General features: G+C 42.6%; 1 protein-coding gene across 1 annotated transcript in view; it reads left to right on the plus strand.

Annotated features, from left to right (window-relative positions):
- Window positions 1–324: 324 nt before the first annotated feature.
- The window catches only part of LOC310759440 (cytosolic phospholipase A2 epsilon-like), a 43,133-nt gene continuing 30,438 nt past the window's right edge, over window positions 325–13,019 (plus strand). Inside the window, exons 1-3 of the mRNA XM_083606704.1 lie at window positions 325–485; window positions 2,283–2,369; window positions 3,899–3,971. Of these exons, the coding sequence (XP_083462830.1) occupies window positions 459–485; window positions 2,283–2,369; window positions 3,899–3,971 (187 nt within the window). The 5' untranslated portion in view covers window positions 325–458. The remainder of the gene's footprint in view (window positions 486–2,282; window positions 2,370–3,898; window positions 3,972–13,019) is intronic.

Raw genomic sequence — 13,019 nt, forward strand, 5'->3', positions numbered from 1 at the left:
GTTTTGTTTTTATTATGTAGTTTGTGATTTTATGTTGTAACCACCCTGAGACCTGTGGGTATATGGTGGAATAAAATTTAATTAACAACAACAACCAGACTTCGGGGGCCCTTAGCATGGTGCCACCAATGAATGCTGTTCTTAGAATACTTATTCATCATCAAAATCCAGTGACCTTCAGTTGTGGAATCTATGGAACATGGGTTTCCCTTGTTCTAGGTCTGCTAACACCACACACACCCCTTTCTTGCAACAGACTTGTGCACGGTGCAAGCTAAGTGGGTGGGGATTCTTTCTGCTTCTGAAATCCCAAAAGAGGTGGGGCTCTGACTCAGTGTTTATAGCACCTGCCGTACAGCTTTTACCCATTCTGAGGTCTGTAAATATCTTTCAGGAGACACTGCTACATACCAGAAGTACTCTTAATAGCATGTGGCAGGAATCCAGTGGTTTCTACAATGGGATCGCCTGCTGTTTTCCCTCAGGTAGGCATAATAAATCCAAGTGGCTGCTATAGGGGCTCTGAATGTGCTGCACTTACATGTATGCATGCTATTTCCTTTTTTTCTTATCTGGATTGTTGATACAAAGCCGGTGCTTCTTCCATATCACACGAGCCTTTGCAAGGGGGCAGCCTTTCATTAATAGACTGGCTATTTCCACATTATTAGTAACTGTGGCCTGAGAGGTACAAAAAGGGCAGAGTGTAAAGGAGAGCTTTTGCAAATGCAAAACTCAAATGTAATACTGTGCTCCTTATACAGCGAGGTGAAACGAGTAAAACAAGCAGGGCACATATCTTCAGGGTCACCCTCTCAGAATGCCACCAGCATCTGAAATTAAGCAGGAGACAACAAGGTAGGGCTTTTTCATTACTAGTGTTTTGATTATTCAGTTTCCATCCCTTAGGAAGTTGATCTGGCACCTAACTCGTTGGCTTTTAAGGGACAGGTTAAGATTTTTTTGTTGTCTTATGCATGTTAAGTGAAATTATTGTTTTCAGATCTGATGGGGAAAGAAGCCACATTTTAAACATTGTAATATAGAATGCAATCCTCATTGGGTTCAGTGATACTTAACATCCAGATTAGTGAATATACAACTGACGCCTAACTGCAGAATTATTATTACTGTATTTTTTCTGTGTATAAGACTAGGTTTTCCCCCTTAAAAATAATGTCAAAAATTAGGGGGCGACTTATGCATGGATACATCTCCCAACCCCATTTTCTTAAATCTGAGTCCTCAAAAATAGGGGGCGTCTTATAGATGGAAAAATACAGTATTTTATTTCTTTGCCTCTGAAGAATCTTATAATGGCAGTTGGCTGAACCTTCCTTGTCGATAGGGTTCTTTAGGCATATGTCTGACTGCTTGTTTTCTAATGGGGTCAAATGTTTTTCATGAGTCAACTGATGTGATCTTGGGAGAAGCAGTCACTTGTACTCTCCACCACAGACACGTCTGTGATTCAGTAAACACAGGGTGGCAATTTGTCCCATTTTGCAGAGGACAGTCCTCTGTTTGAAGGGTGGCTCAGTCCAAGTCCATTTTAAAGATAAATAACCCTGAGAAGGTAGAACAGGGGAGCTAAAGTTGCTCACTAACCATTAGCACATAGACAGCAAACTGAGCAGGCGCATGGGTCACATATGGCAAGATGTGTTGTATTTCTATTTAAATTATAGTCACAATTTCTAAAATTGCATCAATATGTCTACATTTTATGCAACTCTGTGTCCTTTTTTCTTATCTATTTAGTGATGAATATGTAGCCACGCTAAGTATTTTTTTTTAAAAAAAAGGAAATGTAACAAAGAAAGAGAGAAGAATGGGAAGGGGGGAATCCATCAGCTCACCCTAAAAATACAATGACCGCCAATACATTCACCTTAATTTAAACATATGAATTGATATAAGTCCTCCAAATGCCAGATAGGTATTCACACAAAGCTGACTTTTATAAGGAAGGTGTTCAAATGTAGCAGGCACAGCGGGACCCTCACACCGTTGCATAATAGATGGGTATTTGCAGTGCCTTTTTCCCTAAAAAAAAAGTTTCGGGGTGTTCTCCTTTTCCTACTCATATTGAAATACTGCCCCTCAATGATGCCAAACTTGGATTCACAAAATGTTTAGGCGTATGCGTAACCCCTCCCCCCCCCGAAAAAAGCACTGGGTATTTGTAATAAACACCCTTCAAGAATGGGGATTATGAGAAATGGAGCAAAACTTTATCACCCCTCCCATCCAACATTGTACTTTCTCTTCTTTTTGGACAGATTCTAAATAGCAAAACAAAAACCTCGGGAACTGTAGCTGTTCAGTGGATGCACCAGAATACTGTCCAACAGGATGCTGAATGCAAGGTACTGTTGCATGGAGAAGAACACAAAAGAGTGTGACTTAATTGAGGGTTTGTTTTTATTTTGAGGTATTTGAGCACACTACTTGCAAGGCCTCTGCAGCTGGAAGTGTGGAGCAATTTTATTGGCCAAATTCCCTGAGCATTCACACCTTCATTATTTTCTTTTCTTTTTAAATGGTTTCATAATGCATCTGTTTGGAAACAGGTTTCATTTGCTTCCTGGAGTTTCTGGCTGCTTAAGATCGCAGCCTATACATCTTTCGTTGGAAATCAGTCCGGCTTATTTCCACAAATTAGTGATGTCAGCAATGTTTGTAATTCCTTGACTTGGAATATGAAGCTCAGTTACAAAATATCCACCTTCAATACTAGGATGCACATTACAGGAGAAGAAGTCTCCTGACCCTTACACCTCCTTTACCTGGTGACATCTGCTTTGGTGGCAGCAGAAGAGAGGGGGGAGGTTTCTTCCTTTTCCTCCTCTGTTCCATCTCTGTCCCCATGGTGCTTGGAGTGCTGCAACTGTACTGGGTGTGTGTGACAATTCTGACCAAATATTGAACACTTAGGCAGAAAAACAACAAACCATCTCCAAATGTTTTTCTCCACATTCTTCATTTTTGCTATCTATCGAGTCCAAGACATTTTGGCACCTGAGGCGAATCACAAAATGGTTCTTCCCCCTTGCCAGGGGAGAAAGGGGTGAGAGAGGATTTATATCAGGAACAAGGAGGGAATAACAATCTACATCAGGAACAAGGAACAATGAATTTTTTTTCAGTTCATATAGCAATTTTAAGGTGACAATTGGCAGTTGGTCACAACAATCCATGACTGGGCCTTCTTGGTTGTGGCACTACCAATTTTGGAATGCTCTTCCTAGGGAAAGTCACTGAGTCTGATATCCTTTTGGCACCAAGTTAAGAATTTGTTTTTATTTTCCCAGACCTTTTAGTGTCTTTCATTTTATCTGGCATTTAGATTTTCTACTGCTCTGTTATACAGTATGTTTATTCAATTATTCTTGTTTAGGAGCTATAGGAGGATTTGGGCCTGGAAAGTGGTACACATAGAATACTTACACAAATACTCATAAATTACAAATTGAACCTGCGGTTGTTGATTTTCAGCACATGCACTCTGTGATCCATTTGGAAATAGTTTTAAAAGGCTCTTAAGGTCTACTCAGTGTACTATTTCGATGTGGTGACCAGAGTTGGGAGGGAGACCTTGCTTCTTCCCCTCTCTCCACAGACATTGTTGCCACTGCTGTTGATACCACTGTGAATAAGTATGGTTTAAACGGGAAAAGGAAGGGCAATGTGTGTATGTCTGTTGGGAGCATGGATAGAAGGGTAAACTAGGAATTCTTCTCTAGTGTGGATTTTAATCTGAAATGGAGAGAAATTTGGAACCTCATAACGTTCACTTTCTTTTAGATGGCCGTTGTATGCCCAGAAAGCTTATGAATCACAAGAAGTACACTCAACACTTGAAAGGTTCATTTGTATATTTTGTCTTGTTCTGCAGAGTACAGAATCACCATGCTATCTGCTCACAGTAAGAATCATACGGATGTGGAATGTCCGCCGAGAAGATTATTGTAAGTATTTTCATTCTTTTACTATGGCTCCTTGTTATTCCAAAAATATTGAGCATGCTTGAGCAATAATGTTAACCAAAGTTTTACATAACTTTGCTAGTGCCATTTTATTGGTGAAATTTGTATTTCTGAACTTTTATGTGGTTTTCTCAAAAAATAATCTATACAGTGGTACCTCCAGTTATGAATTTAATTCATCCCGGAGGTCTGTTCTCAAACGAAAACCGCTCGTAACATGAGTCCCGCTTTCTCTAATGGCACCTCCCGCTGCTGGCACGCTGCTGGCACGCTGCTGGCATGCGACTTCCGCTCATATCCTGGGGCAAAGGTTGCAACCAGGAGCATCTACTTCCAGATTAGTGGAGCTCGTAACCCGCAGCGTTCACAAGGGGGATGGTATGTAACACAAGGTTGCACTGTATAGGCACTGGTGGAGGAAGAGGAGTGCGGGGGGAGTGCCCCGCCCCTGGCAACGCAATCTCAGCAGGGTGCCATCATGGCTGCCCCCCACCCCCAGGATGTGCGCCAGCCCCAGCCCCGCCTGCTCTCCGCCCTCCGGTGCCGGAGCATGAAGCTCTGCCACTGTGTATAGGTGATATTTTTTAGGAAATGAATCATTATTACTGATAGTGGATAACAAAATATTGTTCAAATATCTTCTAGACTGCTAATACCAGATTTTATGAAGCCAACTCAGCAATAAATATAGAGCAAGGGGGGGAGCATAAATTTAAAGGGTCCTTGTTTCCAATCTCACCCATCCTATGCTGGATATAGGCACATCATGTTGAAAAACTAGCCCCCTCGGGAGAGGCTGGCCCCTCTCCCAGGCTCCAGGGGCTTGTTTGCCGGTGATCTATCCTGGCTGGCATCCCGGCAGTCCAGGAAGATCTTGATAGGCGACACCTCCCTGCGTGAAAGGTGCACACCCCCTTTGCTCTTGCATACCAGCAGGAGAAAGAAGATAGTCAGAAAGTCTATTACATCTCTAGTTTATTTCTGACTGTACAACTGTACAAAAACATGTCTGCTCGCTCAGTCTTCTCCGAGCAACTCACTGAGACTTCCTTCACACAAGCAACAGGAAGGTCTCATGTTACACAAAGAACAAATGCCTGAGAAATCCCTGGAACTTTCTGTCCCACGGTCAGGGCCATCATGTGATGTAAACATCGAACTGCTTGTTCTCAGCTGCGTAGTACTCATATCCCAACACATCAAAGAAGCATTTCACTTAAACGTGTTGTAAACTCATGCAGGGAAATTTGGTTGGGAAAGTTGGGACTCCATGGCACCATCTGGTATCACAGTGTTATATTGCATATACAACACATATAAAACACTTTTTCTTTACCAATCTAGCCGAGTCGTAGGTGGCCTTACAAGCCACTATCTCTCAACCTCAGTTTCCGATCTATATTATGGGGACAATAATGCCAGCTGAAACACAGGGTTGACTTCTTCGTTTGAGTAATATGTGGGAAATACTTTGATCATACTAAAGCACTATATTAATTCTAAGAATTGTTGTGGCAAAAGTTAACTCTGGAATAATAGGTTCTTCAACTGACATTAACCTCATTGTTGTACACATGAAAAGGGAAAAGTGGATATATAACTTCAGGGAAACTTTTTATGAACCAGGGGTAAAAATGATTTTGTTTTTCTACTTAGAAGTGCATATGGGATGTGCTTACATACTATGTGGGAAGTAATTATGGTAAACTTCGACATGTGAACATAGCCTTTGAAAAACTACAAAGTAAGCTGTAGCTATCAGATGTAGCTATTAATTCAGTTTTCACCTGTGGGAGTATTATTGCATCTGATCTTCCCAACAATCGAGACAAAGAATGTTTCTCATCCACGTTAATTACATCTCTAATAAAGGACAACATAGGGACATAGCTAGAAAAGTGTCCCTAACTAAAGCTTTAGAAAGGCATTTATAATTCACGTGTGGTGGATGTACCCAACATAAATACTACTGTTTAGCATCTATTTTATCAATAGCCTAAAGTTCTATCTTAACTAGTCAAGTAAGAACATCAAATTGTGGTTTGAGCTTCCTTAGACAGTCATGGCTTAAAACTGCTTGTCTGCTTTCATATTCTAAGTGCTCGTTGAGGCAGTGTATTCTGTCTTGATATCTGTGAAGGAACATAGGAAATTGTCCTTTACCGAGTCAATTGGTTCATCTAGCTGGCAGCTGGCTGAATAGCTGTGCCAAGTTATAGACAGGGGCCTTTCTAGCCCTACCTGAAAGTGTCAGGGATTGATTCTAGGAACTTTTGCATGCAACAGAGATGTTTACCACTGAGCTATAGCCCCTTCTCTAGGGGGCAGAGCAATGGCTGTCAGTTCACTTGTCATCCTGACAAACTATGATTGTCTCAAATGATAGTTTGCAAAACCCTTTCAGACTTCAAACCCCCTCAGTTTCTAATTCTGATTTCGTGGACAATTTGCTAATTCAGACATCATACTGAGCTATTGTAAACTTCACTGGCATGATGTCTGAACTGAGCCAACATTGTGGTTGCTGCTGAATTGGTCTCCCTTCTGAAAGGTACCAACTTAGAGATTTTTTTTTAAATACAAGAACATAATAAAATACAATTTTTACAAATTTATACCCCATCCATCTGGCTGGGTTTCCCCAGCCACTCTGGGAAGAAGAAGAGGAGTTTGGATTTGATATCCCACTTCATCACTACCCTAAGGAGTCTCAAAGCAGCTAACAATCTCCTTTCCCTTCTTCCCCCACAACAAACACTCTGTGAGGTGAGTGGGGCTGAGAGACTTCAGAGAAGTGTGACTAGCCCAAGGTCACCCAGTAGATGCATGTGGAGGAGCAGGGACGCAAACCCGATTCACCAGATTACGAGACTACCACTCTTAACATATATAAAAACACAACAAAACAACAAACATTAAAAAATTAAATATATAAAAGCAACAAACAAACCAATAAATCAATACAGTCGTCCCTTGGTTCTTGAATGGCTTAGTTGCCAAACAAATCAGCTCCTGAATGCCGCAAACCCAGAAGTAAATGTTTCGGTTTATGAATGTTTTTCGGAAGCCGAACGTATGACACAGCTTCCACTTGAGTGATGGAGGCTCTTGCAGCGAATCGGAAGCTGCACCTTGGTTTTCGAATGGTTTCAGGAGTCGAATGACTCCCAGAATGGATTAAGTTCAAGAACCAAGGTACCACTGTAGAAACCAATAATAACCAACAATAACAATAATAACAATAATAAACAGTATACTCAAATTAAAATAATGGACAACCCCAACTAAGAATTTAACCAACACCAACCTGACAAAAACAAACCAGAGGAAACAAAATTAGAACCATTTAAGACATTTTAAAACATTTTTGCCAGTTGCTCCAACCCAAGAGTTGTTCCAGCAATGTCCCAGCAGCCTCCCGTGAGCCTCTTTTAGCTGTTTAAGATGAGTCTGGGCTCCGCCTCCTAGGCCAGGTGGAAATGGGCCTTATAGCAGGGAGCAGGTCTTCCTCACAGCACTCACAGCAGCAGAATTGTGACAACAGTGCATAATTTCAATCTCCTCATAGAAGCAGTGATGGCTTGTTTGTTTGTTTGTTTGTTTGTTTGTTTGTTTGTTTGTTTGTTTGATTGATTTGTTTGTCACCCTTCATCAGAAGATCACAGGGTGGCTCACAACATGAGAATACAAAATGAGATTACAGAATACAAAACGAAAACAAACCAATGACTCCATTCCCACAAACACATTTAAAAGGCCATGGAATGCTAACCAACCAAACGCCTGGCTGAAGAGAAACATTTTCGCCTGGCACCTAGAGATATGTAATGAAGGCCTCCCTGGGAAGAGCATTCCAGAAATGGGGAGCCACCACAGAAAAGGCCCTTCTCGTGTTGCCATCCTCTGGACCTTTCACGCAGGAGGCACACAAATAAAGGTGCTCAGGTGGTGATTGAAAGGTTTGGGTTGGTTCAGATGGAAAGAGGCAATCCTTCAGCAGTTAAGGTACTATCTTGTAGTTCATTTGGAACAGTTTCTTTTCGATTGAGTATCTGGGTTCAACCTCGCCGAGACCTCTGACCTGAGATCTCCTCAGTGGAGGAGCAGGAGGAAGACTCCCTGCTAAACAGAACTCCTGCACTTTAGTGATCCCTGCCACAGGACTGGAAGTTCCTATATGAGCTGCTAAGATTCCTGGCTGTTTCTCATGCCCTCCTTTATCCACCCCAGGGCCACAGGAGCAAGACAGTGAGCCAGGCAGAAGTTTCAGAGCCACTGCGAAAGTGCAAGGCTAGCTGCATGTGAGGAGGGGAAAGTGCACAGAAACACCTGCCTGGATCAGGGCCTGACTGAGAACTGGGGAGGGATGGAGTCTACGGCTCCTATATAAACTCCCAGTCTGAGCTACTTCATTGTGCAATAGTCCCAGCCTGGGTGAATAGATGTTGAGCCAAGTCAGATTAGGCTTTCTGAAACAATATGTAAATCGAAGCCCAGCCATCCTTCAGCATTTTCACTTTTCCAAATTCTGCACTGCAGTTTGCAAGCCAATTAATGTGTTAAAAAATGCTTACTGTGTGGCAAGGTATGCATAAAAATGTATAACAGTGAAAGTAACATGCAGTAATATGTAAATTAGCAGGCAAATTTGCATTGCCCAAATATTGGGAGACATTTTTGCAAAAATGCTGATGAATTGTCATGAAAGAAAGAAAGAAAGAAAGAAAGAAAGAAAGAAAGAAAGAACAACCCAGAAACTGATGTGAAGTGTGGAGAATTGAACTTAAGAATGGAAAAAATGAGAGAATGAGAAAACCCCAAAATGACAGATTCACCCTAGTACAGCTATCTGACAATATAAAGGGAGCAGTGCTTCTCTTATGACTAGATCAGCTGGATGCTATCAACTAGGGTAAAGAATTCTTGGTAGTTCAACCATTTAAGGCAAGACAAAATCTCTATAAAAGCGCCACTGCATTTACAGAGTATATTCTTGTGGTTTCATGGTTCTTTCCAGCTGGGTGAGGCAGCAAGTATTGCAAAATGTGCCCTCTTACTTAAAACTGTATGGGTTTTCAGATGCTTTAGATATTCCCATCTTGCACAACTGGATTTCCATATATGCAGGTAATAAAAACAACTGCCACCAAGCACATTTCTGCATCTCACATCTTCATCTAAATCAGGACAAGGCTACTAGTTTAAGAGTGCAATCCTATGCATGTCACCTCAGAAGTGAGCCCCATTGAGTTAAATGGGACAGGATAGGATTGAAAAGTCTCAACAGTTCAAGTTATGTTGTAGAGCTTTGAAGCAAGACTACTCCAAGGTAAGTCCTGTTAAGTTCTGTGTGGCTTAATCTCAGGTAAACGGATATATGATACCAGGCTGCAATCAGTATATCCACTTACCTGAGAATAAGGTCCACTTAATTCAATGGGATTTATCTTTAGTAGACATGTATAGATGCACTGCTCTTCTTTTTAGCATTAGATAATAAACACAAGCTCACTGCTGGCTAGTAAGGTTGTTACTGCATGCAGTGAGCCACCAAAACTGTAGTAATTTCAGTGGTCCTTTAGAAATGGCAGTGAAGAGATGATCTCTGGTTAGCAAGGACAACTTCAGTAGTGCGCAGAGGGTAAACCAAATTGGAGTGGGTTCAAGACTGATTGGAAGAGAGAAAATCAAGACAGCAGGAGTGAATTAAGATGCAATGGGAAAGAAGCTCAGCTGGCAGTGAGATGATGAGGATGGGTAAGGCTTTTGGGAAAAGGGGTGTTGAAGAAACAGTGACAAAGATGAACAAGGTAGGGAAAGAGTCAGAGAAGAGAAACAGTTGGGTGATGTGGGTGGGTGATACTCTGGAAGAGACAGCAGATAATAGGATAAAGATCGGGTGGCAGTTCAGGTGAGGACAGCAGAGTGAGTCTCTCATCATGAGATACTGGGGTAAAAGGGGACGTGGGTGGCGCTATGGTCTAAACAACTGAGCCTCTTGGGCTTGCCGATCAGAAGGTTGGCGGTTCGAATCCGTGTGATGCACACCAGCGCAAGTAGATAAATAGGTACCACTAAGGCAGGAAGGTAAACGGCATTTCCATGCACTCTGGCACTTGTCACAGTGTTCCGTTGCACCAGAAGTGGTGTAGTCATGCTGGCCACATGACCCGGAAAGCTGTCTGGGGCCAATGCCAGCTCCCTTGGCCTGAAAAGCAAGATGAGTGATGCAACCCTATAGTCACCTTTGACTTCCAGGGTCATTTACCTTTACCTTTTTTACTGGGGGGATAGCAAAGAAGTTAGGGAGATGGAGGAGGGTCATTGAATAGAGGGGTAGAAATATTGTGGAAGATGGTATCAGTTTTATAAGTGAAGGTGATGAGTTCCTGGCACAGGAGAGGCAGGTGTTACTGGAGCAGCAAAGATAAGGAAGAGGCTCCAGAGGATTGTTAGCAGGGGTGTGGATCAGGGTGGTGTAATGTTGTTTGGCCACATAAATAACAGAGGAGAAGGAAGGACAGCATGAATGTAAAGTGAGCCTTTTGGTTTCCTTCATCCTCATTTAGCAGCCTGAGAGAATGAGTAGAAATTACAAAAGAAAGCAGCAAGCCAAAGTTAGACGCCAAGGGCACAAATTTATCATGCCTACAGATGCAAAGAGGTTGGGGGTTGGAAAATGTATTATTAAACACATCTGCATCCCTGAAGATGCTTTTTTGAAACAGGTTGGGCTCAGCAACATTATTTCAGTGCACCCAGAATCTTATCTCTCTCTCTGTTTCTCTCTCCCACCTGAGGTCAACAAGTTAGAAAGAAAGAAGGCAAGCTGAGGTTTATAAGATACATAAGAAGGTGGAATGGAGGAATGGGGAACAACATCCCACAGCAACAGAGAGTAGAGGCCTAAATAATGGCTTTTGAAAGCTTCTGAAGCAATAACAGGGAACACGTTCTCTCCCAACTGCCTGCCCTTATTGAAATATGGCCGCCCCTCCTTTGCTGCCCTGTCATTTGGAGGCCTCTCTTCATCCCACACACCCTACTCCAGAGTGCCAGAAACGCAGACCTCTTGCCTAATCCCTGTTATTGCTTCAGAACTTCCAGAGGGATAGCCATGTTATTCTGTTGCAGCATAAAGAATATAGATTCTTTATGCCTCTTAAATGCAAATTTATTAGGACACAATCCAGCTTTCGTCAACCTGGTAACCTCCAGATGTTTTTGGACTACATTTCCCATCAGCTCCAGGCTATGCTGGTGGGGCTGATGGGAGTTGTGGTCCAAAAATCTGGAGGGACCCAGAACTAGAGCCCACTTTTATCAGATGCATGGAGTGTTATGCTAAATTGGGAGGTATGTTTGTGTGTGTATGCGATATATGTTCTTTTGTGTGTGGATGTGCATGCATGCAAATACAAAATGTCTGCAAACTTATTATATTATATATATATATCTCAGGTTTTTTCTCTCCAAGGAACTCAAGGTGTTTTTCACACTTCTCCCCCTGTCCATTGAGCCTCACAACACAAAAGGTTAGGCTGAGATGCAGTGATTGACCCAATTTCAGCCTGTGGCCTTCATGGCTGAGTGGGGAATTTGACCCTTGGTCTCTCACCAAACCATACACTTCATTCATCTGATGAAGTAGACCATAGTCCACAAAAACCTATGCCATAATAAATGTGTTAGTCTTTAAGGTGCCACAAGACTCTTCTTTGTTACACATCAGAGTATAACTTTGTTAAACTCTAAACTGATTCTGATTTTCACCTAATAATGTGCTGGAAAGGAGCCAATCTGTGTGTTTAGTGCACAAACATAGAAAGAGGGAAGCCTCCCTAAACCCAGGGATGAAACTAGGCTTTATTTCACCTGGGTCAAAGACCCAATTTGGCAATCCCTCTCTACACACATTTGCATACACACACAGGCTGAGAGCCTCAATGGTGCCCCTCTAGCGGCTTCCCCTGGGGCAAAATTCCTGGCTAGACCCACCCTACATAGCTATGGCTCTGCATGGTCCCCAGCTTCTTTTCACAAAGGTCATAAATGGGCACCAAATAGGTCATTCATTCAGAAGCTTATTTGGCCAGGAAGGCACTAAGGAGGTCAAAAGAGTGACCACAGCAAAGTTGCAGCTGGATCTTGATAAGATGCAGGTGAGGCACAAAACAGAGCACATTTCCTGGTTGGCAATGTCTGACAATGCCAAATGTGCAACCACAATCCTTTGTTCAAAGGAGGAGAGAATCCTCAGTAGGATGGATGCAAATAGGCAGGGAAAGCGCCTAATTGAACCTGCTGCTTCTTAACCCACACAGGAATTTAGAAAGAGCAACAGCTGTTTCTTTAGTTAGCCAAGAGATAATCTCATCTCCTATATTTCCAGTGGGGTAACTGTGTTTGTCTCTTGTGGCAAAAATAGGACAATCCAAGAGTATTGTGGTACCTTAAAAACATGAAAACATACTATGGCGTAAGTTTTTGGGGGCTCGCTTAATCAGAAGCATATAAATAGAGCAAATTAAAATTGAAAGCAAGTAAACACAGACAGTGTTGGGCTACAGCACATTTGAATGACTTAGGTTGTAAACCTAGAACAAGGTGGTCCAAGTCTTCATACCAAGTGGGCCGCAAGTATACTTTGACATGCTTTTTAACATCTGTATGAAGCCGCTGGGAGAGATCATCAGGGGGTTTGGACTGGGTGTCCATCAATATGCAGATGATACCCAGCTCTACCTCTCTTTCAAATCAGAACCAGTGAAGGCGGTGAAGGTCCTGTGTGAGTGTCTGGAGGCGGTTGGAGGATGGATGGCGTCTAATGGATTGAGGTTGAATCCTGACAAGACAGAAGTACTGTTTTGGGGGGAGAGGGGGCGGGCTGGTGTGGAGGACTCCCTGGTCCTGAATGGGGTAACTGTGCCCCTGAAGGACCAGATGCGCAGCCTGGGAGTCATTTTGGACTCACAGCTGTCCATGGAGGTGCAGGTCAATTCTGTATCCAGGGCAGCTGTCTACCAACTC

This window comes from Podarcis filfolensis (assembly GCF_964270895.1).
Source record: "Podarcis filfolensis genome assembly, chromosome: 1".
Taxonomy (NCBI): Eukaryota; Metazoa; Chordata; class Lepidosauria; order Squamata; family Lacertidae; genus Podarcis; species Podarcis filfolensis.